Source organism: Esox lucius, chromosome 25, assembly GCF_011004845.1.
Source record: "Esox lucius isolate fEsoLuc1 chromosome 25, fEsoLuc1.pri, whole genome shotgun sequence".
In the NCBI taxonomy this organism is placed as follows: domain Eukaryota; kingdom Metazoa; phylum Chordata; class Actinopteri; order Esociformes; family Esocidae; genus Esox; species Esox lucius.
The window spans coordinates 15331203-15357841 of NC_047593.1; the positions used below are offsets into that span (position 1 = coordinate 15331203).

General features: G+C 48.6%; 1 protein-coding gene across 8 annotated transcripts in view; it reads right to left on the reverse strand.

Moving 5' to 3' along the window:
• The window catches only part of lrba (LPS responsive beige-like anchor protein), a 218787-nt gene that overhangs the window by 109542 nt on the left and 82606 nt on the right, over positions 1-26639 (reverse strand). For all 8 annotated transcript variants that reach the window (XM_034291054.1, XM_034291050.1, XM_034291052.1 and 5 more), the window contains exons 35-37: positions 20013-20077; positions 18273-18381; positions 6286-6452 (exon numbers count right to left, since the gene is read on the reverse strand). In XM_034291054.1, coding sequence (XP_034146945.1) covers positions 6286-6452; positions 18273-18381; positions 20013-20077 — 341 coding nt within the window. The remainder of the gene's footprint in view (positions 1-6285; positions 6453-18272; positions 18382-20012; positions 20078-26639) is intronic.

The window sequence follows — 26639 nt, forward strand, 5'->3', positions numbered from 1 at the left end:
GGAGCTCGACCCGGGAGCCAATAGGTCCTACAAGGAGGGACGCAGTGGGTCTTTCTGGAGACCAAGGGAGGGGAAGGGAAAAGGGGGCCTCCTGCTACACTCTACTACAGGAAGTCCACAACATGGGGAGGATGCGGACGAGGAAGAACCGGACGAGTTCACTCAACAAACCAGGAACACCCAGGGGCCACACAGAGACCACGGCATCACCATGGGACGCCACTTCAACTCACCCAAGAGCCACAGATCGAATTCATCCCGATCCCCCGGCGCAACCGGTCCGGAAAACCAAACGAATAGTCGCATTATCCGGCGCTAAATCCCTTAAGCCTTTGATCCCTGAAGAGTGGGAGCATTAGTTTCATTCCTGGACCCCGGCGACTGAGGCCGGCGTAACCGCTAGCCGTCCGCGGCAACATGTGGACAGCGTCAGCCGTTAATACGCCGCGCCGTGACACTTTGTTACCATTTCCTACAAGCCCAGCCACTGTATTGTATACACAGTTGGAGGGGAATGTTATCATTAGGGCATATTTTAATTCATATCCATAACCCTTGACATCACGCATGCACTGTACGGTCAGGCCGAGCAGATACACATCATTTTATATATGTACGGAATGTTGGCCTGTTAAACTTTAACACGCCGCTGTGAGGGAGATTTAGAGTTAGAGACGTCGTCCCCTTTTCCCACATGTCATTACTGTTATTTTTTTCCTTTTCTACCCAGACATGCGTGGCGTGATGAACGAGGTAAAGCGTTTCACTTTAAATCCGTTTAAGGCTCGGCGCTTGAGATTTTCTTACTCGATAGCAACCGGCTCATTTACTAAAGATGAGCATCATTGACTGCTCGGCTTTCTTCTAAACCCTCGCTGTTTACGGTAAAAACTGTTTACGGCTTAAAAGATGACTGCAGATGGATGGCCAGACTGGGGCTAATTGATTTTGGAGAAGACATTGGACGGAGCTGAGCCTAAAGGAAACAGCGATCCTTCATCGCGGAGGGAGGACGGAAGGCGGATGCTGTGGAGCAGTGCCGGAGTCGGACAGCTGCTCTCTCTCTGGATGCTGGCTCTGGGTCGGCACGCATGTTTGCAACGCGGCCCGCCTGTGTTTATAAGCCGAGCAAAAACCATTAACGTCGTTTCAGATAGCACCGCTAAAAACACGCGCAACAGTGTTAGCAAGAGAGGAGTCAGGCCTGGGAACAACCCGTAGACCTGTTAAAGGCTCGCCATGTACCACGCACCCAAACCTTGGTGTTTAGCCCACTGTTTTGATTTCAGCTATTATACACCAAGGAGGACAAAGGTCAGTGTTAGCCACCCTAATATAATCTAAAAAAAGGGGCCGGTAACAACCCTGTTGTATCGGTTCAAAGCTCAATCAACGGTACCCCCCGTCCTTTAAAAACTAAAAAGATTTACCGCTACGGATTATGAAATGTATACAAGAGACCCACATCTGGATAGGGGTCCACTGGGATCCCTGGCCTGGTGTTTATGCTGGGGCCCGGGCTCAGCTGGGGGAAATCCATCGGCAGATAAGGGCAGCACACCGCGGTTTTACATGAGACAAACAAGCACTTGAGAACCTGCTCTCAACCTTATACAGACAACCACCGCGGATTACACATCTGTCAGGCCAACAATACGCATGCCCTCCTCGCTTACACACTCCCTCAGTTTACGTGTGTGTGTGTGACGGTCCTACCACACAGCGAAGGATAAACAGTCGTGGTCTAGGTCCTGACAGTGATCATCCTTATTGACATGCCGGCGCTCCAACTTCCTTACTGAGCGATCCTTTAAACAGTCCTAGCCCAGCTGCACTGCACTGCACGACCCACAAACCCCTTCTGCCAGGAAGCAGCCGGACAACAGGACAGGGCCTTGTGTACGCGTCATAGCGCGCATACGGGGAATCTGCTCTGTAACCCAAACCGTAGACATTTTCAAATTTATAAAATGAAAAACCTTCCATGGGATTTCACAAAATAATAGAGATAACAGGGTTAGGATAACAGGATAAAAATAAATCCCCAGATGGGTGACACATCCACACCTTCCAGATACACTGGTAACTGAACAGCTGTTGTGTGTCGCACACAAAGGAATTTAGTAGACTGAAAAAACACGCCCAAGACTGTCCTATACTTTCTGTGGGAGTACTGCTTCTATTTTACTATGATGCTTCTTGGCTGTCCAGTGACATGCAGCTGAAATAGGAATGCTAATATTGATAGTTTGTCCATTACAGGTCAGCTAACTGTCCACAGGAACAGTTACAAAGCTGTTAGTTTCGATCTCACAAGGCCAGATCGATGTGGAGGCATACTGTTTCAATTTTGCCGGCATTGATTTTTCCTATAACACACCAACCCCGGAGCATTCATCTTTCTGAAGGAAGGGAAGATTTGATTTACTGGAGAAAAATTGGCGTGCGCATCACCAAGATTTTTTGCCCGGGCGGCGAGAGACCGTGACACACAAAGATGGATGTCCCTACGGCTGGGAAGGTTCTAGCCTAAGGCTTTTCCATTAGAACACAGGAGGAGAGAATGAGCTGCTTAAAAAAGGAGGGAGGGACAGAAGGAGAGCGGAATGAATTGCGTAAAAGGGGGAGATAGGGGGTGACAGAGGGAGCGAGATAGGGGGTGACAGAGGGAGCGAGATAGGGGGTGACAGATGGAGAGAGATAGGGGGTGATAGAGATAGAGGGTGACAGAGGGAGAGAGATAGGGGGTGATAGAGGGAGAGAGATAGGGGGTGACAGAGGGAGAGAGATAGGGGGTGACAGAGGGAGAGAGATAGGGGGTGATAGAGGGAGAGAGATAGGGGGTGATAGAGGGAGAGAGATAGGGGGTGATAGAGATAGGGTAACAGAGGGAGAGAGATGGGGGTGATAGAGAGAGATAGGGTAACAGAGGGAGAGAGATGGGGGTGATAGAGAGAGATAGGGTGACAGAGGGAGAGAGATGGGGGTGATAGAGAGAGAGAGGGTAACAGAGGGAGAGAGAGGGTGACAGAGGGACTGAGGAAAGGGATGATGAGGTGGGATGACTGAGGTAAACGTCCAATAATCAATGTTACAAACAACATTTCAGAAACCCACCCAGGTTAGTACCTCCATCCACCCCTTTATACACACTGTATCTGCCCCTCTAACTAAACTACCATCTCTCTTCTTTCATCCCTCCTACTTCTCCTCTATTCCCTTAATTCTCTCACTCCTTCATCCCTTCCCCAACTCCTCCTCCTCCACTCCCCCATCCTCCTTCTCCCCTCCCACTCCCCCTCCTCCATTTCCTCTCCTTCCTTGTGATTCCATGTCACTTCTCTCCCTCTCCTCTCCCCTCCTCCCTCCCATCCTCCTCCTCCTTTTCCATCCCTTCCCCAACTCCTCATCCTCTTCCACCTCCGCCTCTACTTCGCCGCTCTTCCTCCTCTACATTCCCCTCCTCCTCCTCTACATTCCCCTCCTCCTCCTCTACATTCCCCTCCTCCTCCTCTACATTCCCCTACTCCTCCTCTACATTCCCCTCCTCCTCCTCTACATTCCCCTCCTCCTCCTCTACATTCCCCTACTCCTCCTCTACATTCCCCTACTCCTCCTCTACATTCCCCTCCTCCTCCTCTACATTCCCCTCCTCCTCCTCTACATTCCCCTCCTCCTCCTCTACATTCCCCTCCTCCTCCGTCTACAATCCCCTCCTCCTCCTCTACATTCCCCTCCTCCTCCGTCTACAATCCCCTCCTCATCTACTTCCCCACCCCTCTCTTCTCCACATCATCCACAGTGTATTTCCATGGTACATTAGCCAGCATATTAGAATGAAATGGAGGGAGTACGAGAGAAGAGGTGGGTACTCCCGAGACACCGCACTCCGCCGTTCTTCATCATCCAGCCCTCATCTTCCTCTCCATCCTCATTCCTCACTCCATCCAGCCACTTTGCCCGGTGTCATACACATGAAAGATGATTTGTCTCCTGACCCAAATAAACATCCAGCGCAGATATAGCGGGCCAAAAGGGGGAGGGAAAAGTACCAAAGAAATAAGAGCGAGTGCGAGTGGAAATGGACGAGTGCTGCCGGCCGATTCATTTGTGGCCACCCCAGCTCCAGTGCTTATTCATTTAGTGTCAGTGGTTTTTGATCAGATGGCTGACGTGTTGTACACCTGAGTCTCCAGAGACTGGAACAGTAATGGATGGTTAAACAGGTAGGGTTTCCTGTCAGTCCGCCCTGTCCTTACCTCAGCGACACAGAGTGTGAGTGTGTGTGTGTGTATAATGTTGCCCAAGGGCAGATCTCAGAGCAGAAAATGAGAGTTGCTTCCCATTGTTTGGCGGAGGCAGACCTCCCTAGATGGTCTATTAAAATACAATGAAGAAAGAGAGAGTGAGACAGAGAGAGACAGAGGTAGAAGACAGATCGGTAGACAGAGGGAGGGAAAGAGGAAGAGAGAAAGGGATGGATAAAGAGAGGGTAAAGGGGTGTGGGGGAGAACAGAGAAAGCCTGCTAACGCTGAGGGTCTCAGGGGGCCTTGGCTGCTGTAAGCTGGATATTAAGACACAAATTGCATTCAGGCGGGTCACGGCATGTCAGATGATATTAGACGCCCGCCGTGAGGAAAACAACAAATCCCATCAGCCCGTTCTGTGAGAAAATAATATTTTCATTTTCGGCCCCTTTATTGAATGGAAACTTTGGGGAATACGTCTCTATAGTAGCTGGTGAATTTCACGCCCCTCGACAAAAGGTCGTAATCATGGCGAACAGTACCCCTCGCTGCGGCCAGATTTCATTTTCACCTCAGCTGATAGAAAAAGACCCAGCCAGCCCCTCTGTCCTCGCTCCCCTCCCTCACCTGTTTACGGGGATGTTGTGTGTCTTTGTGTGCCTTTCCCTTCTACTGTGTGTGTGTGTGTGTGTTACGGCGGCACCAGATGCCGTCTAACCCCGGCTGACTATCGCCACGCGCGACAGCCTGCATGGTGCTCCCGTCTCCAGGCCGCGCCACCTGACCTTCATGGTAATTGACCGAAGATATTGACGTAATGGTACAGGTCTGATTGTGATTTATTAAAAGCTTGAGCCCTGCTCCAAGGCCCGGTGCCAGCGGCTCCCTGCTCGCGACTCAGCACATCGGCTGCCATTAGTGAAACCATCCATACCGGAGCAGCACAACGGAGAAGGAAACAAATGAACGGGGAGGGAGAGCCTCGCCGGGCTTCAGCAGGGCTGCATAGCAAACAGCACGGCCGGTGGTGTGAATAAACAGAGAGGGAGAGAGGGGGAGGGAGGAGGGGGGGAGAGAGGGGGAGGGAGGAGGGGGGGGAGAGGGGGGTAGGAAAAGGGGAGAGAGGGGGGGAGGAAAGGGGGAGAGGAAAGGGGGAAAGAGAGAGGGAGAGAGAGGGAGAGAGAGAGAGAGAGGGAGAGGTTGTAGGCGTGATGCCAATACAACCACAAACGGAACTCAAACAGACAAGTCTCAGGAGAGTAAAGACTGACTAACAAGGGGGGAGAAGGGCAACTCTCCAACCTGGCAACACACACAGCCACAGCCGTCATTAGGGAACACCACCATTCACTCGCCCGTTTGGTTGCAACAAACACTGAGGCTAAGGCTTTAAGTGGCGGGTGGTTGGAACAGCTTTCATCTCGGTCCAAAGACGACGTTTCATGCGTGCCATACCTTGACGTTTGTGCTGCAGTGGATCTTATTAAACTCCCACAGTAACAAAGATTACATGTCTACAATTCAACAAAAACGGGAATTATTGACTACAGGCACTGATGTTAGCCAAGTAAAAGAAAGTCTGGTAGATAGAGTCAATTTAAAAGCCAGGTGTATCCACATTTTAAAAACTACTTTCAAAAAGTTTTTTTTTTGTTTTGTTTTAACCTTAAATTATTTCAGGATGTCCAATTTATAATAACAACCCGCCTGAACTACCCAGGGGCTGCAGCTGAGTTAAAGGTCGAAACATGTCCTCCGATGCACAAGTTGTCCTGCTTGTTCTCACACCGCCCACCTGACCAGGAAGTATTTCCTCATATATTTGCACTGGCAAAATGTTCCAACATTACTGAGGGCGCTTCATTCCATCTAGCGCTATGCTAGCATGGACAGCGGAACGGAGCTCCAGGACAAACCGGCGTATGGGATTATTAATGGAATCAGGTACGACCAAACAAAAGCCTGCGTAGCCAGTATCTCCAGAGAACCAGAGCTGGCGCCCCCCCTGCCCAACACTGAGGAAGAATAGACTGATACCTGGCAGCAGAACGCCCCCAGGCGCCATGTTTGTCGGTAAGGATGTTGACAATCTTCTGGATGAGCTGGGTGGCTGTGACGTGGTCGCGGTACTTGGCCGCCCGGATCAGGTGGTCACACATCTTCTCCTCGTCGCGCTTTTCGGCCGAGTACTGGGCACAGTGGGACTGGAGAGAGGAAACACAGGAACCACACACGGACGTTAGCGTTAAAAAAAGCACAAACAAATGATACGACGGTATTAAATCAAGTTATGTTATCATGGCGGAGGGATGTAACAGGGCTAAACAAATGAAGAATTTATTAAGAACAGCATCATGTCCGTTCAAAGGGCCGAATACAGAAAGCCTTTCTAAAGCATAAGTGGAAGGACGTCATCAACTAGGAAAACCAGAGATGAGAGAAAAATATCGGCAAAATGTGCAACTTCAAATGAATAAAAAGGGCTTCTCTGTATGTAGGAACACTACCCTGAGCACTGAGTAAAACCAAATTAAAATGTGGGGTCATTCGCTGGCCCGACGTCATGTTGATAAATAACTCTGGACATTACAGTTACTAATGCCTCCAGGGTTTTCAATCTGTCTGAATATGTTATCAGAAAAGCCCTTTGAACTCAAGAGTAGATGGTAGAAACACAAGCACCTATGTATACAAAGAAATATTTTCCAGTATAGCGCGGGACTGAAAAAGACAAAACCGACTTAAATTTTAAAATAAAATAAAATTGTTGTGCATTTTTGTATAAATTAAAATACAGAGGAAAAAAATTACAGATTTTCATGAAAAAACTGGAAAAAACAATTAGTTACCAACCAGTGACCAGCCTACCATACCAATAATTAACAACCAGTAACCAACCTTCCTCACCAATGGTTACCAACCAGTGACCAACTTACCTCACCAATAATTACCAACCTGTAATCTACCTATCTCAACAATGCTTACCAACCAGTGACCAAACTACTTCACCAGTTGTTCCAAACCAGTAACCACGGTCAAGTGCTTTATAATGGGTCTTCCTCTCCAATCTGAGGGGCTACCTTTCATATTTGACAGGAAATCTATAGGCATAAATAAAATTAGCAGAGGCTATTCTGGAGGGGCTTTTGGACCCTAATTATCAACCTATGTCTCTTTGAGGGACATTAGTGTGGTCCTTGACCTAAAGTGTGCGTACGTGGTGACCCGGGCAGATGAAAAGGAAAAGGATGTGAGAGCAGACAGCGTTGAACGTTTGAAGTGTCTGCCGTCCCACCAGGACACAGGCCCAGCGTCTCACCGCGCCGTGGCCCCTCCAGCTTCACTTTTTCTGGGACTCCTGTGTAACTGATGGGCTTTGCTGCAGTTCAAACACATCACGTCACATACAGACTTTTCATCACCCCTTGTCAAAGCACCTACTACACGTAGAGGCGTCTGCTTCTATTTTTTAAGATGGCTGGCTGGGCTGGACCACAAGGGAAAGTAGTTTACCTCCTCTCTGAAATAACAAGCAAACAGCTGAACACATAAAAGGCCCACTATTACTATAAAGCAAGGAGGGAAAGCGAGAGAGCCGAGGACGCAGAAAAGCTGTGCGCGCGCGTGTGTGTGTGTGTGTGTGTGTGTGTGTGCGTGCGTGTGTGCGTGTGTGCGTGTGTGTTTGGACAGCGTGATGTGACGTGACACCTTATAGGTTGAGACAATGTAATCATGGTCAGCACCTTCCATTACATGGGCTGGCAAACCGGGCAAGGGGCTGACGGCACTTGGCGGCCCGGCGCCTACTCCAATAGAAAACGCTGCTCGGAGAAGACAGACTGATAATGGGGCCCGCATTAATCCAGGAAATTACACCGGGTCGTGTCTCTGACAATTCAAGTTCAAAAAAATAACCAAAGAAATGTCGGCGCACGATCTGGGGGAGGAGACGTTTGGAATAGCTCACGATGAGGGCAGTGTGTGGAAACAGCTCGGGCCGCGGCTAAATTATCGCCTCAGAATAATATGACGAGACAACATGAATACAGCCGCTCACCCTCACACACAGGCCCAAACACACAGAGCCAGGCATTCCAGCACATATCGCTTATGCGCAAATAAAACAACTTAAATACTCGAGTGCGATCGAAAAATCCCAGACCAGATGGCACAAATTTCCGCATGGAGAATTGTACGCCGTCAAACCTCCCCAAGTGCTGTAGCGATCGTCGGGGGTGCCCCCGCGGCAGCGCTCGAGGAGTTAAACCGCGTGACGAGGGTCCGAGTGGAGGCGCGCCGAAGGCCTCGTTACCAGACTTAAAGCCCGTGTTCATCAGTTAGATGGAGTGACAGAGCAGAGGACCTTTACACGTTTCCCGGGCCGTGCTGTCGCAGCCTGCAAAGCAGCTACTGTCACATCGCAGAGGGTTCTCAAGGTTCCGCGGGAGAAATCGACAATGATACAAGCTCACACAAGTGTGCAGGCAGGCGCGCGCACACACACACACACACGTGTGGATCTTATTAAAGCAATGCTTGATCTGCACTCTGTCTTGACATTGTGTGGTGCTATTAGAGGGGCTGGAGACACACTGAGGGGTCGGCTATCGCCTCCTCGTCTCGCGCTCCTCTTCCAATTTCTCACGTCCACCGACAAGCCGTCCCTGAGGGTTTCATTTTAGACGGGAAAACCGTCCAACTGGGTCCGACGGACTGCGCGGTGCGCGCGTGTCCTTGTCACGTTCCAGAGAGGGGATGCAAATATTCCCACAAATTAGGAATTCCTTGCGGAATGATGAGACTGAAGGTCTGAGATGGAGGAGAACGGACGGAGGGAAGGAGGTGGAGACAAAAGACACTGAACCAATTGGTTTTCTGAGGAAGAGTCCCTCTCCTGTTTGATCCCCTGCCCCCGCGTCAGAAGATTGCTCCATAAAACACTACGAGGGAATTCAGACAAAGGGCCGGGGGGGGTGGACGAAAGAGAAAAATGAAGGCTAAGAAGTACAATGGCAAACAAAAGTCACGGAATGACGACGTCTGACAGCCACTTCAATTCTGAAATGATGCCCCTGTCACGCGACGCCCCGCGCGGTATCGATTCCTCCTGCTCCCCGTTTCGCAGTGGAGGGAAAAATAATCTCATCCAGCCAAACAGACACCGGAGGCATGCATCGGCCCGATAGCGGCCATCAAGGTTAACGCAGGCGCAACACTCATCAAAGTATCTCTCCCTTTCTGGTCTCTCTCTCTCTCACATCTCCTCTCCCATCGCCTGAGGGGGGATTCAATGGACTGGCGACATCCTCTCTCCCCCCCTTCTTCCTGCTCTCCCTCCATCAGGAACATCTAGCCCTGCTTCGGTAGGTAGCTACCATTAGTCTGAGCTGGGCTAAGGTTCCCTCCACTCTGAATCCAGAAGCACTCCAAGGTCACACCAGCGTGTGAGAAACAGTGAGCGCTAACGGCCGTATCGGCGGTGAAAAATAGTCAAATGAAACCCGGAGCGCCCACAGATGAAAAATAACATCTGCCGGAACGCCGGTTATCGCTCGGCTAGCTGTGTCGCCGTACAGAGTAATGACTCCATAGAAGGTGGATGGCAATGCAAATGAAATGGGGCCATACGCTTTATCCTTTTATTATTGTTCTGGAAACGTTTCACTGAGCAGCACGTGTTCGCCTGCAATAAGTATGCATTATGATATAATTGCGTAGTTGTCTATATATGTTGAGCCAGCCACAGACCACACCCTAGCAGGTTGGGAGGTCAGCTGGACCTATAGACACTTTTAGTGTTAGTAAACAGTGATGACGTATTCTGTGGGCGGAGTTGAACTGGTGGCAGAAAGTGACAGTAACCTATTTACAACATATAGGAATATGAGGAATATGGATCATCCGGACGCCTGCTCCAATTATTTTGCAAAGATAATGTCGCATAAATACTGTGAGCTAAACCAAGTATAAGCAAATTTGGTCTGTTTGCATGCTAATTCTGCTTACACGCTAGCTAATGTTGCTATCGTTGGTCAATGGTGATCACTAAGAAAGCCAGCTTCGTGGTTGCTGCTGTTATAATAATAACGATACATTTTTAACTACATCATTGATTTTGCCTGTGCGTGATAAACAGTGGACAAAACTTTGCACATTATGAAATGAGCACCGCAGAGACGATGCATTCCGGGCAATTTAATCAGTCCAATCTATTTAATAGCTTGCAACCATAAATGTCTGCAATTAGCAATGGCATTCTATAAAAATGAAGGTATAAAATGTGCTCAAAACTAATTAGAATATTTATCAAACTAAGTCTGTTACAATCTTCTTTTGCATTCGTGTTCTGACATCCAACGGCACAACGATAATTTTTCCCCCCTGTAGTCCAAGGATCTTGCCCGTTTCCCTACACTTGTTTACGCCGTTTTCTACCACCGTCAAACGTCTGTGACGTAACCGTGACGTCCACTCCAAATTTGGTCTATAGCTAACACACCACATTTAGAGAGAACTTGACGCATGCTGAGCTACAATGGATCCAACTTGGGAAACCCCTCCGGTTCCTTTATGAAGAACCCACACTATAATTCCTCGCATTCTAGATGGTGCCTCCGGGTGGGGTCACCTCTCTGGGTCCCTTTTCTGCACAAGAAGCACGTGGGGTCCTGGTAAGGGGAGGATGCAGGTACTACTAAATGCAGGGTGCTAATAATTTGGAGCAAAACCTAGCAATTTGTGAATATATTTCAGTTTTCCACTGGACACTCCCAGCTCCATTCACATATGGGGCCAGGGTAAAATAAAAGTATCTTTAAACTCCTGCTATGTCTCCTCTTCACCTGTTAGCCTGGGATTGCAACTGTCAATATCAAATATTTGTATTTCCATAAAACCTAAAATGTTTTGTATTTTTGACTTGAGTTCTCTCATAATTTAAGTGTAAGATCAAGCTGATGAACTGAGTTTTCTGTTAGGTTAGGTGGTAGAGCACTTCGCAGACCATTCATCCACACAATCCTCAGCTCACCCCACAGGTTTTGAAATAGCGTTTAGGTCAAGGGGCTGATTCTGAGATCAGTGGGCTATGTCCGCGTGGATCTGGAGGGACACAATCATAGAACTATTGGAAGATCCAAAAATGACCCGGTTTAGACCCTCCTCTTCCCCTAGGAGAGGAAGACAGATCTTGCCCATATTCATCAAATTATCCATCGCCAGGAATTCTTGCCCAAGTCCTCAGTAGAAATACAATCGATAATAGTATGTCTCCCCATAGTGTGGCATAACACACAGCAGACAAGGCAGAGTACTGCTAGAGACAGCGGGAAATAACAGGCGATGCTCATATATCTGCTGTTCACAGCTCTGGGTCAGCTGGGCCGAGATGATGTGAGGAGTGGTTCAAGAAGCGTCACCTAGGGACTTAATTACAGTGTGGCGGAGATGGAGAAACGGAGAGAAATGGAGAGGGAGAATGGAGTGGATAGAGATAATTGTGTGTGTGTGTGTGTGTGTGTGTGTGTGAGAGAGAGAGAAAGAAGCACACTCTGCATCTCTTATTCTCCCGGTTTACATTTCTTTCTCAGTCGCATGCCCTCATTTTCTCTCCGCCTCTCTCAGTCCGACTCTCTCTCTGGGGGTAGCGAGATCGACTGGGTCCAAACTGGGTCCAAACTGGGTGACATACCGAATGCTGCTGGGTGCACTAAAACAGCAATCAAGGCCACACTCGAGTGACCGTTTCAGAGTAACGTATATCAATCGACCCACTAGATCACAAACAAACCCCACTATCTCCAACGTGATAGGGGTCCCCCACCACCCCAATGACAGGGCTGTGCAACCTGCTCCACAGCTGTCATCTTTAAAACAGTCTGGCGAGCGCCACCTGACAAGCCAGACGGACGGCCATCAGCCGGAGTGGGCGGCGCGGCGTGCCGATGGTGTTGGTAAACAGGCTGTCAGGCATTGACACCTGAGGTCTGCCTGTCGGCAGTCAGAGCGGGGTCAGAGGTGAACGGGAGCTCTCACGGAAGGTACGGGAGATTGGGGTCACAACCGCATCGGCCCTCTTGAAATTGAGGCCGTTTGTTGTGGAATCTTCTCAACCTGAAACACTTGGCTGGTATACCAGCGAAGCGAAACACATTTCGGACCCAGCCCTCTGTATAAGGCTATGTATTTATAGTGTGATCTCAGCCAGAACGGCTTACTTTCCTTCACACCATGTGACATCATAGTACAGAGCAAATAAAGGGGAAAAAGTGTGTTGTCCGTGAACGACGTCACCCTCCCTTTAATAATGGCGACTCGGTCGTGTGTAGCGTGCAGACCACTGCATGTCTGAGTAACGAGGGGTAAACTCCGAGTACGTCCGTGCGCACGCGAGGGGGGGGGCACGTTGGGCCAACCATCCTGTCAGGATAAAATATAATGAGCACCAGCTCAATGTTAATGTCATTAACTCTGAGGGGAGAGTAGCGGGATCACCTTACACGCCCGATGGGTTGGGGGGTGGTGGGGGGGGGGGGGGGCAGTGACACTAAGTCACTAATTACGGAGACATCACTAGCTGGATCGCCTGCTTTCATTGCCACTACAGACAGAGTCAATTCAATTATTCCTATATTACTGTGGCTGGGGGGGATGAATAAAAAAAAAAAAACAGACAGAAAGACAGACAGAGGTCCTCTGTCTTCTCACGCTTCCACGTCTCCGTGATCAACCTCCGCCACATTTCTCATTTCCTTAATGAAGGAAGCTGAGGGGTTGATCTCTTTCACTCCCTCTTCCTCCTTCCGGTCCCTGTCTTCTTCCCTCTCCATCACTCCTCCAGCCCACCATCACCCAGATATGGGACAGCGTCATATTATATAGTCTGTGTGTGTGTGTGGGGGGGGGGGGTGCACAGGATCTGAAGATCTCTTACACATTAAGGATCCTATTAGATAGAGAACACTAAAAGGTAATTGGATTTCCCCCTCCAGTTATCTTCATCTCTGTCACCCTCAACCCACTATAATAACTTACTCTGCGGGCCAGAGATAACTCAATTCGGAGCAAAGGGGGCGGAGGGACGGGACCAGGATGAGGGAAGGGTAAGACAGAGTGGGGATGGGAGGAGAGGGAGGGAGGGAGGGAATAGAGGAAGAGGAGAAAAAGAGGGAGAGGTAAGGACAGAGAGAGATAGAGCGAACATATGTTTCAGGTCTACAAAACAAACAGTGCCTAAATCATGTGACTCCTATATCAAGTCTTTGCTGTGGCTATGAACTCTGACAGGGAGCAAACATAAATTTATTTTTATCTATTGAATAATTAATGTTCCTGGTGGCTACCTCTTCCTTTGCTGTGTCCGGTTGTGTCTGTAGATGTGCAGTACTACTTCTAAAGGACCCAGCCCCAGGGTACTGTATCTACTTCTAAAGGACCGAGCCCCAGGGTACTGTATCTACTCCTAAAGGACCCAGCCCAGGGTACTGTATCTACTCCTAAAGGACCGAGCCCCAGGGTACTGTATCTACTCCTAAAGGACCCAGCCCCAGGGTACTGTATCTACTCCTAAAGGACCCAGCCCCAGGGTACTGTATCTACTCCTAAAGGACCCAGCCCAGGGTACTGTATCTACTCCTAAAGGACCCAGCCCAGGGTACTGTATCTACTTCTAAAGGACCGAGCCCCAGGGTACTGTATCTACTCCTAAAGGACCCAGCCCAGGGTACTGTATCTACTCCTAAAGGACCGAGCCCCAGGGTACTGTATCTACTCCTAAAGGACCCAGCCCAGGGTACTGTATCTACTCCTAAAGGACCCAGCCCAGGGTACTTTATTTACTCCTAAAGGACCCAGCCCAGGATACTGTATCTACTCCTAAAGGACCCAGCCCAGGGTACTGTATCTACTTCTAAATGACCCTTTCCAGGGGATTGGATCTTCTGTTAAACTAGTCTAGCTACTATGACATTGTTACTGATAAAGACCCAGTCCAGGGGGTACATAGCCCTCATCTTCAGAAAATTACTCTCATCAATGAAAGGCATATTCAATTTGATTATTTTCAACTTTCCACTTTACAAACATAATAGTTCCAATTGCAGACAGACAATTCCTCGGCATTTCGATAACTGCATAAATATCTATAGGACAAGACATCTTTTATCAATATCTTTGCCTGTATTTCTTCTGTAGAGAGATTTGATGTAGATATGTTGACAAATGTCAGCTTGTCCTGATGAGATTTACAGGAGAATAAAAAAAACACAGAAGCGGGGTAAGCCAAAACAAAACAGAGACATTTTTTTGAAAGGGAATCTAAAAATCCCCTATGGAGGAAATTAATGGTGGAATAACACAGAGCCACACTCGGGTTTGGCCAAAAGGTTTGACACATTCATGCCAACCTCCTGGAAAGTGATCCTGATCTGTCAGACAGTTCTTTCCTTCAACATGAGAAGAATAAAACAATATGTAGACAAACACCCAGAACTAAAACCTGAGAATCTATACTTCAATTAGAAAGCAACAGCCAGATTTCAACTCTAAACATTAAGAGTACAAGAAAACATCTTTCCTGTCCCAATACTTGTAGAGGGTCATGTAGACGATGGACCGTAACCCCAAGATCCTAAGTAAAGAAACTAAGGTTTGTGCAGTGACAGGGCCTCCTTCAAGGTCTCTTCCGGAATAAAAAAAAACGTTAAATTTCTGACAAGAAAAAAACCTGAGAAGCAGGTGAATGAACACTGGAAAATGATTTACCCCTGGGGGGGGTTCATTGTGGGCTGTTATTTTTTGTAGTGGCGGTTCAAAATGAAACCAAGACTCTGGCCTATAGCCAGAGTCGCCATGGAGGAAAATCAATACCGCAATATCAGTGGTGGCACTTATCAGGGCCTGACTTCTTTCAGAGGTCACAGAGGACAAGCTACATTTAAGTGTGGAATTCAATTGTGAGACACAGTTTTGGGCAGAGCTACGGTGTATATCTGATTAAAGTTGATTGGGTAAAGGTGTGGAGGGGGGTACACACGGATTGGAGGGGTTTTGACTTTCATCAACGCAACAAAGGGTTAACAAATAGCGGCGGTAAACGTTAGCCAAGACTGAGCGAGTGTCTGGTTAAAGGTGATGTTTCAGGGGGTTGGGGGGAGATGGGGGGGGGGTGCTGAGTAGCAAGACAGGATGAGAATCACAATCAAATGGCTTTTACAAATTAAACACACAAATCAATTGTATGTACCGGGAAAAAATGCAATACTTTTGGGGGTTAATGCAGCACGTGTGGAAGAAACCACATCGATCTACAAGAACAACAACACGATCGGCCCAACACCACAGAACAGCATTTCAGCAGGCAAAAAAACATCTCCCTTCTCTTTTTCTAACTGCAGTATCACCAGAGACAACCGGGGAAAACAGCTACTAAATAATCCAGGAGCAGGAAACCATGTCCTTTGCTGCCATTGAGGACTGTCAGGCGCTTCCTCATTCTGCAACTCAATGTACCCATCCAATCCTCATTCTGCAACTCAATGTACCCATCCAATCCTCATTCTGTAACGCAATGTACCCATCCAATCCTCATTCTGTAACGCAATGTACCCATCCAATCCTCATTCTGTAACGCAATGTACCCATCCAATCCTCATTCTGTAACGCAATGTACCCATCCAATCCTCATTCTGTAACGCAATGTACCCATCCAATCCTCATTCTGTAACGCAATGTACCCATCCAATCCTCATTCTGTAACACAATGTACCCATCCAATCCTCATTCTGTAACGCAATGTACCCATCCAAACCTCATTCTGTAACGCAATGTACCCATCCAATCCTCATTCTGTTGTCTCAACGTTACCATCCAATCCACAACGTGAAAATCTACTCCTGGTTCCTGAACGAAACACGTCGCATGCATTCAGTGACAGACACATTCAGAAGTGACTGCACGCACCCACGCACTCTAATATGCCTGTTGGTACAACAACACAAAGAAACAGATCGGACTTCACATTATGTTCAGGCAGTAACTAGGCCATAATGTATGACTGGAGCGATGTGAAGAAAACGAGAGAACAGGGAGGACATGTCATCCTCTTCACATCAGGCTGTACTGGAGTAGAATCACATCTAAGGGTGTTTCCTGTACGCCGCCTCAGTCCCAGAGGGGGACAGATGATAGGATGATGGGGACTAGTGATGCAGACAGGAACATGGACTGGAGTACATGAGCCAATTAGATAGATTTGGAGAGTTACTGTTGGGACAATCCCTGGAGAGAGAGAGAGAGAGAGAGAGAGAGAGAGAGAGAGAGAGAGAGAGTGTGTGTGTGTGCGTGCATGTGCGTGCGTGCGTTTCCATCGGTCAAGTCATTTCCCCGGCCTTGGCTCGGCTGAGAAAACATACCATGGACTAATCCTGGTGCGTTTGAGAGGAGGACTCTGGGATTGATAGGGACACGGTCTCAGAGATGACTCCTGTTCATTAGCACTGTGAAGACAGAGCGAAAGGCCCCGTCTGAGCCCGGTGCCATATGGGGCTGCCAGCTCCGCGCCCCGGGCCCCACATCCCTCCGGTCCCCCCACCCCACACCTCCGTCTGGGCACACTTCACACTGCGTGTGTCACGTGTCATCGATCTGCATAAACACGCATTCTGCCTCACCCTCCGCGCATGACGATTGGATGACGGGTGTTCCCAGGCCCCACCCCCACCCAATGACGGACAGGTCGGGGAGGGCGTGAGGAAGCGGACTGTGTCTTCTGCGGTTGCCAGGCAGACAGACATTGCAGGCTAGACTGCAGGACACACCCCAGTGGCTGCCTGTCACTCATCACCAGACAAACCGTGCTATTCTCAAGCCGCATGAATACTACAGAAACCTGAAGAAGTGTCATGATGAATACAAAATGACATGACAATGCCCAGAGAAAACAATTGTCCAGTTTAATGGAAGACTATCCAGGTTATGACATTGGGAAAAACTATAGGAATGAATCTTGTGTGTTAATTAACTCCTTCTGAACTAAAACGTAAAAACGTCCTGGCAAACAACTCCAACGACAGCTATTCTAGCTTGCAGACACGTTCGCTCTTTCATACCCCAGCTCGCGGTGCACACACCAGAACTGGCTACATAAAGGGAGTCGCCCACATAATTCACTACTTTTTAAGGACACATGCTGTATGCACGGAGTAGCGCACTGCCTTCCTGAAGGCAACAGGGCTCCATTTGGGACACACTTCAGAGAGCCGGGCCATAGAACGAGCCTGTGGCCAAACATTGACATACACTCCGCTTTCCTTCCCTCTCCTTTAACAGTTTGCTTTAAAGACTCACGAGGGCTTTCCCCCTCCCTTTCCCCCTTCAGTAAGAGAGAGACCCTTCCTTGAACCTTAAAGAAAGCATAACATTTTACAACCGCGCCGAAGGGGGCGAGGGGGGGACCGGCGCGGACGGACGGACGGACGGACGGGGGGGGGGTTGAGACAGAGTCGGCCCTTCAGGCCAGGACCTCTCCGGGGTTGTCTTCAGGTTTTAGTACAGCCAGGGTCCCGGGAAAGCAGGGAGGTGTGGAGGATGCCGTATTCCTGTCACCGTGGAAATACACTCGCCGCGACGGGCCTAACAGACAGGCTCTCAGCAGGCCAGGAAATGAGTCAGTGGTATCGAGGAGGACGGGAGTGGAGGGGGGTGCGCCTTCGCAGGTCGAGGCCCGCTGCTCCGCGTTGAATGGAGGGGAAGGGGAGAGAGACCTGCCCTGAGGCCCGGTTGGAAGGGGAGAGAGACCTGCCCTGAGGCCCGGTTGGAAGGGGAGAGAGACCTGCCCTGAAGCCCTTTTTCATTTAGATGTGAAGAACGGGTTTGTCTTTTTGGACATTCTCCGGAAGACAAATCACCATTTTAGATCTAACGTGTTTTCATGTGCACTGGCAACCTGCTAGACTGAATCGAGGTGGAAGCCATTTTGGATCTGTGGGGTTTCCATGCTAGCCAGGCTACGGAGTCCGACTCCTTACCTCAAACTCGGCGTGTTTGTGGATGTCCTCGGCTCTCTGGCGACTCAAGATGAACTCTGCCTCATTGGCGACGCGCACCAGATGATCCTTCATGGTGTGACTCAGCAGCCTACAACAGAGACAGATCATCCGTCATTAACATCAACCCTGCGCGGATGAAAACACCGTAACGGGGCAAAACGCCTTCTACAACTGGACTAAGTCATCGCTCGGGTAAAGCAATCGATGCACGCTTTTAACGCTCAAACAAAACCGCTCCGATTGATGGTGGAATATTAAATGCGGTGGTGTTTTTTTTCCCCCATCCCATTTCTGAGGCTGTACTGCGAGGGCTCAAACTGAGCACTGAACTTGAAAGAGCCTTCCTTTAATGAGCGCATAACCTCCATAAAAAGAGGGAAAACGAAGCGTGCTAAATGAGCAGGAAATATGATTAGGACAAGACACACACAGACAAACCCTTTAACAGGGACCTAACAGCCAGTAATTGATTTGTTAATGATATGCATCTGACATGGGGGCAAACCTTAACTGATGTTACTACACGTGTAACCAAACCTCCCCCTTCCCCTTATCTAAGCTACTAAAACACACGTGTGTGTGTGTGTGTGTATTTCAGTGTGCACAAGCGCTGGAGCAGCCATTCTCTGGCCCCAGAGGTCAGGCCTGTGCAAAGTGGAACAATAACAGGCTAGGGGCCGAGGGGGGGGGGGGGGGGCCAGGGGCTGGGGTCCTGTAACCCAAGCTGGCTGTTTCAGCCCAGGGCAGCGGGGGAACGGAGGTGCCTGGCCCCAGTAGCCTCCACAACTCCCGGCCCCTGGCCCTGCCATCAATAACCTCACCATCGCAGGCTTTTTATAACGCCTCACTTTAAACACATTCACACACAGGCACACACGCATGCAGTATATATACACACAGACACACACACGCAGTAGAAATACTGTATTTAAACACACACACACCTCTAAGCAGGGAGTTGACATGGTATAGAGTTACAGCCCCCTGTTGCAAGTCAACATGCTTTCACTGAGACTGAGTTATAGACTACAAAGCAGCCTCTTTGGAGTGGATTACAGCAACCTCCCCTTCTCCTGCTACTCCTCGTCCTTATCCCCGCCCCCTTCTCCTCCCCTGTTCAGACACTGAGGAAGTCCATTAGTGGATTCCTTAGCGTTTGTCCTAGATTAGCGCTTGCTAATTATTTCACCGGAGGAATCGTTAATGTAAATCCCTGATCGTTATCTATCTGAATTGATGGGAGTTATTTTCCAGATTTTGGGGCGGGTGGGGGGTGGGGGTTGTAATTGGTATTGGAGAAAGAGGCTCCCATTCGCTCCCAGGAGTGATATGGGAATGCCGAGCTTGAATAGCGCGGACAGAAAGTGAAAAGACTGAGAGACGGAGGGACGGGGAGATTTCCCAAGCGTGATGAGGAGTCGGGGATCGCAGATACCCCTGTCACCTGCCCTCTGTCAGTCTCTCCCTTCTTCCCTAAGGGACAGGCAGGTATTGACGGAGCCTTGAACTCCATAAGGACCTCGTTCAGCTCCCAGATCCTCTTTCCTCCAGGTATTGATTTTCTCCCCCCTCTTCAATAGGGGCCCTTACGTGACTGAGAGCCTGGGGGCCACGAGAGCCAGGGCCCACAGTATGGATTGGCCCCGAGTGGAACATAATGAAAAAGTGGAAGTTGGAGAGAGTCAGCAATGTGGAATGTGTGCGCGCGTGTAACCTCACCTGCCCTCGTTGACTAGCTCAATAAAGGCCAAGCCTGCATTCTTCTGAATAGAGTTCTGCCACTCCTGAAACACACAAACACAAAAAACACCAGCCCATTAGTGGACTACGATACCAGAAACACTTAAGCAAGACATTTTCATTACTTTTCCCAAAACACAACACATGTGCAAATCTGTCCTGTATACAAAATTTAAAAAAATACAACTTGAGCTCATTTTTCAGCTTCCAGTGCTTTCCACTTCAGAGCTACGTGCATTTCTGATTTATTTTGGCATAGCTAGGACTTTACAATCCAGTGTTCTTGTGCTTGTCCAATAGGCTAAAAGGTCCTGCAGACATGGTTAATACCGCCCTCGCCTTCCATACAGAGATGCCCATCCAAGAGCTGTCATTAGGGATAAATCGAAAAGTAGATTCTTGTTCAACACTCAATGATTAATTGATATACCGGCCATCTAAAAATAAAATAAAAATAATTTCCCACAATCCAAAGCGCTTAAAAGAAGAAACCCGTTCCATTTCCCGATATCTCTAGGATAAAGTACTTTCAAGGTGAACTCATTCACAGCACAATTCCAGTAAATTCCAGATCAGCCACTACGGACAAAAACTGAGGAAGAACCGATGGTTCAAACACTCCTCTGGTGTCAACACCAATTACGCTGGCACTGATAACGGAGCGCGTTGGACGCAGGAGTGACCCACACCGCGTGCCTACATAAGAGCACCCGCTGCAGGCCCGCGAGCGTAGGCGACGGCCGCCAGCTAGCCAGAGAATTATGGGAAAGGGGTGGGGATCGAGACCATCGATATTTCGCCACCTCAGTGCAAACGGCAAAAGAACAAGAAAACGACAACGAGCCGGGCATCCCTGAAGGACATGGCTTAAGAGAGAAAAACAGTCAAACTTGATGTTAAAGAGCTAATGCACTGATGGAACCCCACAAAACTCATTAGCAACCCAACCCGAACATGCCTGGTCGGCAGCACAACTGTATGGCCGGTCAATGATCTAATTAGTTTAATAATGCATTTGTATTCACCAGTCATCCCCTGTGACGATACGATAAAGTCTGAATGCCAGACAACCTCCTCTACCTACGGGGGTATTTCAATAGGTCATGGAGAAGGAAAGGGGCGCAAAACAAACCAGGTTAAACTGTGTTATGATGAGGTGGGAAGACACTGGGGGAGTTAGGCTGTGTATGTGTGTGTGTGTGTCAGGACAGTGGTCAGTGTATGTAACTGCTGTCATCACGTCTTCAGCTGATAGAGGAAGCAGGCTGTTTATCTACATAGAGTAAGCCTTGAGTAAACAGAGAGGGGCCTTGGGGAGGGAGAAGTTGACAGAGCTACAAAGGGAGACAGTTCAGATCATCAGCCTTGTTTAATAAGTGAGACGTGTGCGCGCGCGTGTGCGTGTGTGCGAGTGTGCGCGAGTGGGCACGCATGCTTTAATTATTTTGTGTTTTTTGTTTCCGGCCCTTGTGACAAATGGAAAGCCATCAGAAACAATCACACGCAGGCAGAACAGAAAGCATTCTGTAAAAAAAAAAAAACTAAAAACCGGCCTGCCTATCCTCAGCCTTGCTGTAACCAACTGTAGATTAGCGGGGATAACACACTTTATATACCCAGAATTCACAAGTGTTCTGTGTCCCGTTGGGCCATATTGGCATTGACCGTGTTTACTATCCAGTCCAAATAAAGTGGCCGCTGAGGGAATAGCCAGGCGAGACTGTGACTGGAGGAGAAACACTTAGTGCCTGGACGGCGTTCATCACGACACACAGCGGCAAGTGTTTCAACGGGACAGCGGCAAGCGAGCATTTCTCATTGGCCAGGGCGAAACGACCCCTCCCCGCTTCAGTCCCCCCCTTCGGTACCTGAATGAACACGGACGTGTGCTGCGGGCGAGAGCGGGCCTCCGGGTTGAACGACGTTAACCAGGAGCTCCGTCTGGGCTGCGGGCGGGACTCCGCCATCCTACCGTGGCCCGAAATAAACACCACAGGAAGTGGAGCTGTAAACAAGCCTGGCTCTGCTCTCACAGGAATGTTTTGGGGGGGGGGTGGGGGGGGGGGGGGGGGCGTCTCGTGAGACTGACGAGTTCCCCGGATGTTCCGTTTCTCCGGACCGCTTACGGTCTTTGATCCGTTCAAACGGGGAGTTCATCACGCAGGAGGTGACAGGGACGAATTGAAACGGACACAGAACGGAGAACCGAACACGGGGGCCACATTGGAAACGGAGAACATCACGGTTCCGGGTATTATTATTATTTCCGAGAAGGCAGACAAGGTGATATGAAGAGTAATATGCCTTTTATGAGACGAGAACAACATCATTGTTGAATAAAAAAAAAAAAGAAGCAAAAAAAAGCATTTGACCTTTTATGGGATGGATCGTGCTCACACACCTATCTACCGGACAGCTCTGTGATGGAGTATGGATTTTTTTGCTGCCATGGTCGGCACGGTCAGGCTTTTATGGCAGTGATAGGGGCCATCCCATAACCCCGTCCTAACCCAGATGAGAGGATACAAGCAGCTATTTGTGACCCCTCACCTTTGACCTGACCTTGTGAAGGAAGAGACTACTACTCCGCCAGCACGAGTAGTTCCAACCATGGTCTCGCTCTGTCCTCGGCACAACACCCAGTCAATGTAAATCTGAGGCTGGTGCACAGCTTGTTGCCGTGTGTGCGCGCGCGTTTTCCTCCAGCGCGCGTATATTTGTACGTGTGTCGTGTTTTCGCCTGTCAAGAATCGCGAGCAAAGCTCCACTCAGGCTAAATGCCATTCTCAATCAGAAGTCAACCAGACAGATTCTGTTTGGTCTCCGATGTTGTCGTGGCAATAAGTCTGTGCGCGCGCTGTCATTATCGCTGATTATTCGTAATCAACGTTTTCAGACTTTTCCACCAGTGACAAAACACAGACCTCAGCGCTAACTCCCTTTTCAAACATCAAGCACCGACCACAACACAACACCAAACTATGTTAAACCGAAAAGGAAAAACAGGCTTGGTTCTCCTCGCCGAAAATAAACAAGTCGCTTGTGCTTCTCAGTCCCATCAGTCACAATCACAAGTATTTGTTTGTTTTGTGAAAGGGCTGGGGAATTTTACTTCAGATGAGACAAAAGAGGGCAGAAAGCGTTAAGTGCGCATCGTGTGTTTCATTTTAAGCACTGGAAAAAAAAACATAAAGAAGTCTAGAGGCCTCGTTCTCAATGTCACGCTATAACCCATTTAGGGAAAGACTTTTAACCGGGACTCAGATGAAAAGTACACTTTGTAGGGAAACAGGGCGGTTATTGGGATGTGACCAGTGTAGTTTTTACAGCAAGCCAAATGTACAGATATAACCAACACATTGCTACTGTAGGGCTTTGATCAGGAGGGAAAGGGAACACTGTTTTGACATACAGTAACTCTGAGGAAGCTTAGACACAACAGGCCATGGTCTTTGTGTTCAGGGCTGACAGAAGACAGGGGAACAATAGATTTTCCACATGTTTCACACCGAGGAATGAAGAGAAAAAAAGAGAAATTGTAACAAAATAAATGCAGCATGCAGCAGATATGATTTGACGTGGGGAGTTAACACGTGTTTATAACACGGATGGAAGCTGTTTACGGTAACGCCAAGGATGACGGTAAGTCGCACGGTGTCCCGTGGAAAGAAGTGGGGATACACACTAACTGTAAAACGGGAGTATTTTACAATAGCCAAAATGGAACGCCAATAAAACTCCAACAGGGACTATAGGAACTGCAGCAACTGCTCCATTACTTAACAGCACTGCATGTCAGACGAAATGATTTAACATTTACTAATAGAAAAGGATATATACACCCACATACATACCACGTGTGCACGTGCACACACCCACACACGTACACGTACACACGTACACACACACAATATGACAAAATACGGTTATTAGCTTTGTTCTTCACTAAGTAAATAGGAAAAAAAAACTAAAAGCGTGACTTCAGTCTGGGCTCTCCCCTATAAAAAGGTTATCACTGAGATACTATAAAAAGGTTATCACTGAGATACTAAGAACCAGTTCGCGGTCGCCTAGAATGTTTTTGTTCACTGAATAATGCAACAACTTTTTCTGAAAAGAAATGACAATGCCTCAAAATACTTTTGGTTTCAATTTCCTGTCTGCATGTTCAACAAAAGAAAAATTGAAAGAAACGTCTCATATATGCAAAGCCAATAAGATAACCAAACATTTCTCATTACTGACTGATCAAAGGCATTTTGCAAACAAGAGAGATTTATTTCAGAATAAACATTTGCTGCTCATTCTCCAGTAATCCTATTGGCTGAAGGACTGGGGAGTTGACTCGATGATTTCCTATTCAGGTCAGTGTGTAAAGACGACTTGTGACAGCGAGTGTGTACAAAGTCTGATTTTGGATGAGACTTCCCCAACAGCGAATATGCGAGTTCTTAGATGCTCCCTCTGTGTTGTTTCAGGAAGACATCTGAAAAGGCTTGCTTTGGGGTCACATTCAAGCCTTAAATAAAAAATTGACATTTCCTCTGGAGTAACTATTTACTGTGCAGATAAGCCTAAATGAAATAAGGAAATGGGTTGAGGAGTGATTAGTGTTTAGAAGGTGGCATATGAGAACAGTAGAGATGACTAATGAGACTTAAAGGTATGTATAGCAATCGAGTATCAAAGAAATACAACTCACCCAAAACAATTAAAGCTATTTTCTCACAACATAAAACATGTGCTAACCCAGAGTAACAGAAGATTATATACTAAACATAATCTCCACTGAGTTAACCTGTTTAACACATGGACGACCCAGTTCAGTGGGCAGATCAGGAGACATTGACTTTCTTCCCTCCAGCACTTGGCTTCTACCGACCCCTGACCCTTGACCTCCAGGCTGAAAATAGAGAGTGGCAGGGCTCTGGAGTTTAAACCCCCGCAGGCCCAAAGCACGCCATCACCACGGCTACAGAATCAATACTCTCTGACCTGAGAGCCGGAGGAGTGTGACTTAATGACCCGCTGGTGAAAAACAACTAGGCGCGTTTGTTGAGTTCTCATTGTACCCCCCGATTCCTGGTCAATAAACCACTGAAACATTCTTTCAGGTTAGTCTAATCTCAGTTGCATTGCCAGGTAGCTCACAAAGTGCGGCGTGCATTGAAATAAGTTGGCTGGTGAAGGGAGAAGCCTCATGAACGGCCTGACTAGCTTCGCGGAATTTCCCACTCGCTGCTTTTTTTTTTTTTTGTTTCCCCATTTTTCGACTGACGTTTTTTTCCCCCTTCTTCTCCCCTATATCAATAGTCCCAGCATGCAGCGGGAGCCACGCAGGGTACCAGGGGAGGGTGACGGATGCGGAGGAGGAATGCACCGAAACGGCAGGGCCGAATAGTTTCCCCATCACTCGGCGCAGTCAGAGCCAACACCCCGCCATGTAGGCAAACACACACACAAGGTTCAACCCCGCCCCCCCCACCACCGCCGCCCGCCAGGGTCTGTAGCCTAACGACACGCCCCGTGTCTCCACTCTAGTCGAATATCACACGTAGACATCCTCTGGAAGGTATTCTCCTGGCTCGGCAGAGGGGAAACGGGCTAACACCAACCGACACTTAGTTCTTACGGCACCCTGCAGATGGAAGCTATGCAGCTGGGGGGGCACCCTTCCTGACAGGAAGAGAGGCCTTGCCGCGAGGGGGACCTCTGGAAACTGAGTGGCTTTTAATTTGGCATCCGGCTGTTTTACTGTCAGTCTGCTTAGGCTCCGCGACGGTGGGACACGAAGAGTTGGGATAATTTATATGTGGACGTAATCGTGTTTCTCAAATAAAGGAATGTTTAAAGCCAACACGCAGAGTCAAGACTGACAGGCCCAGTTCATGTGGTGTTTTCTTACCTTCCTGGTTCCAAACTCATAAGGAGTTGGAATGTACTCTGTTCTCCCTCTCATATCAGTATCGGCACGGGGTGTAATGTAGACTAGTGGTTAAACCAGCTGACCAATAAGGTGGCTAGACTGAAAACCCCAGTGAGTGAAGTGGGAAAAAAGAAATGTGTCCTTAAGCAGGGCATTCGATCTCAACTGCAGTTAACCCGAATCGCTCGGGATGGGCGAACCAAAATGTAAATGCAGAAAAGTTTTCAGATTAGAAGACAAAGATTCAATACTGAGGGTCAAAGTTTCAAGAAAATGGTGGCAGCCGTGTGAAAACCTGTCCCTTACCTAACTTAATACAACGGACTACAGTTGTCCAGCCCATCAGCCAATCTGTAGCCTCCTGCCAACTGCCCTTCACCCTGAGCACCACCCCCCCCACACCCCTGGCTCCACCCCCTCCCTATGAAGACCTTTGTGTTGCCACAGTTGTCAACACCTGCCAGAACCCCGCCCCCCTCGGACAATAACACTGATCTACAGGACACAGCTACGGGCTGATTTATGACGTCCGTCCTCTCTGACAGCTGACTGTCCAGCATCCCATGAGATGATTTCTGAGACCCAGAGTGGTGCTGAACGCAACACGCACACACACACGTACACGTACACACGTACACACACACACACGTACACACACTTTTAACTGCAAGGGCCAGGGT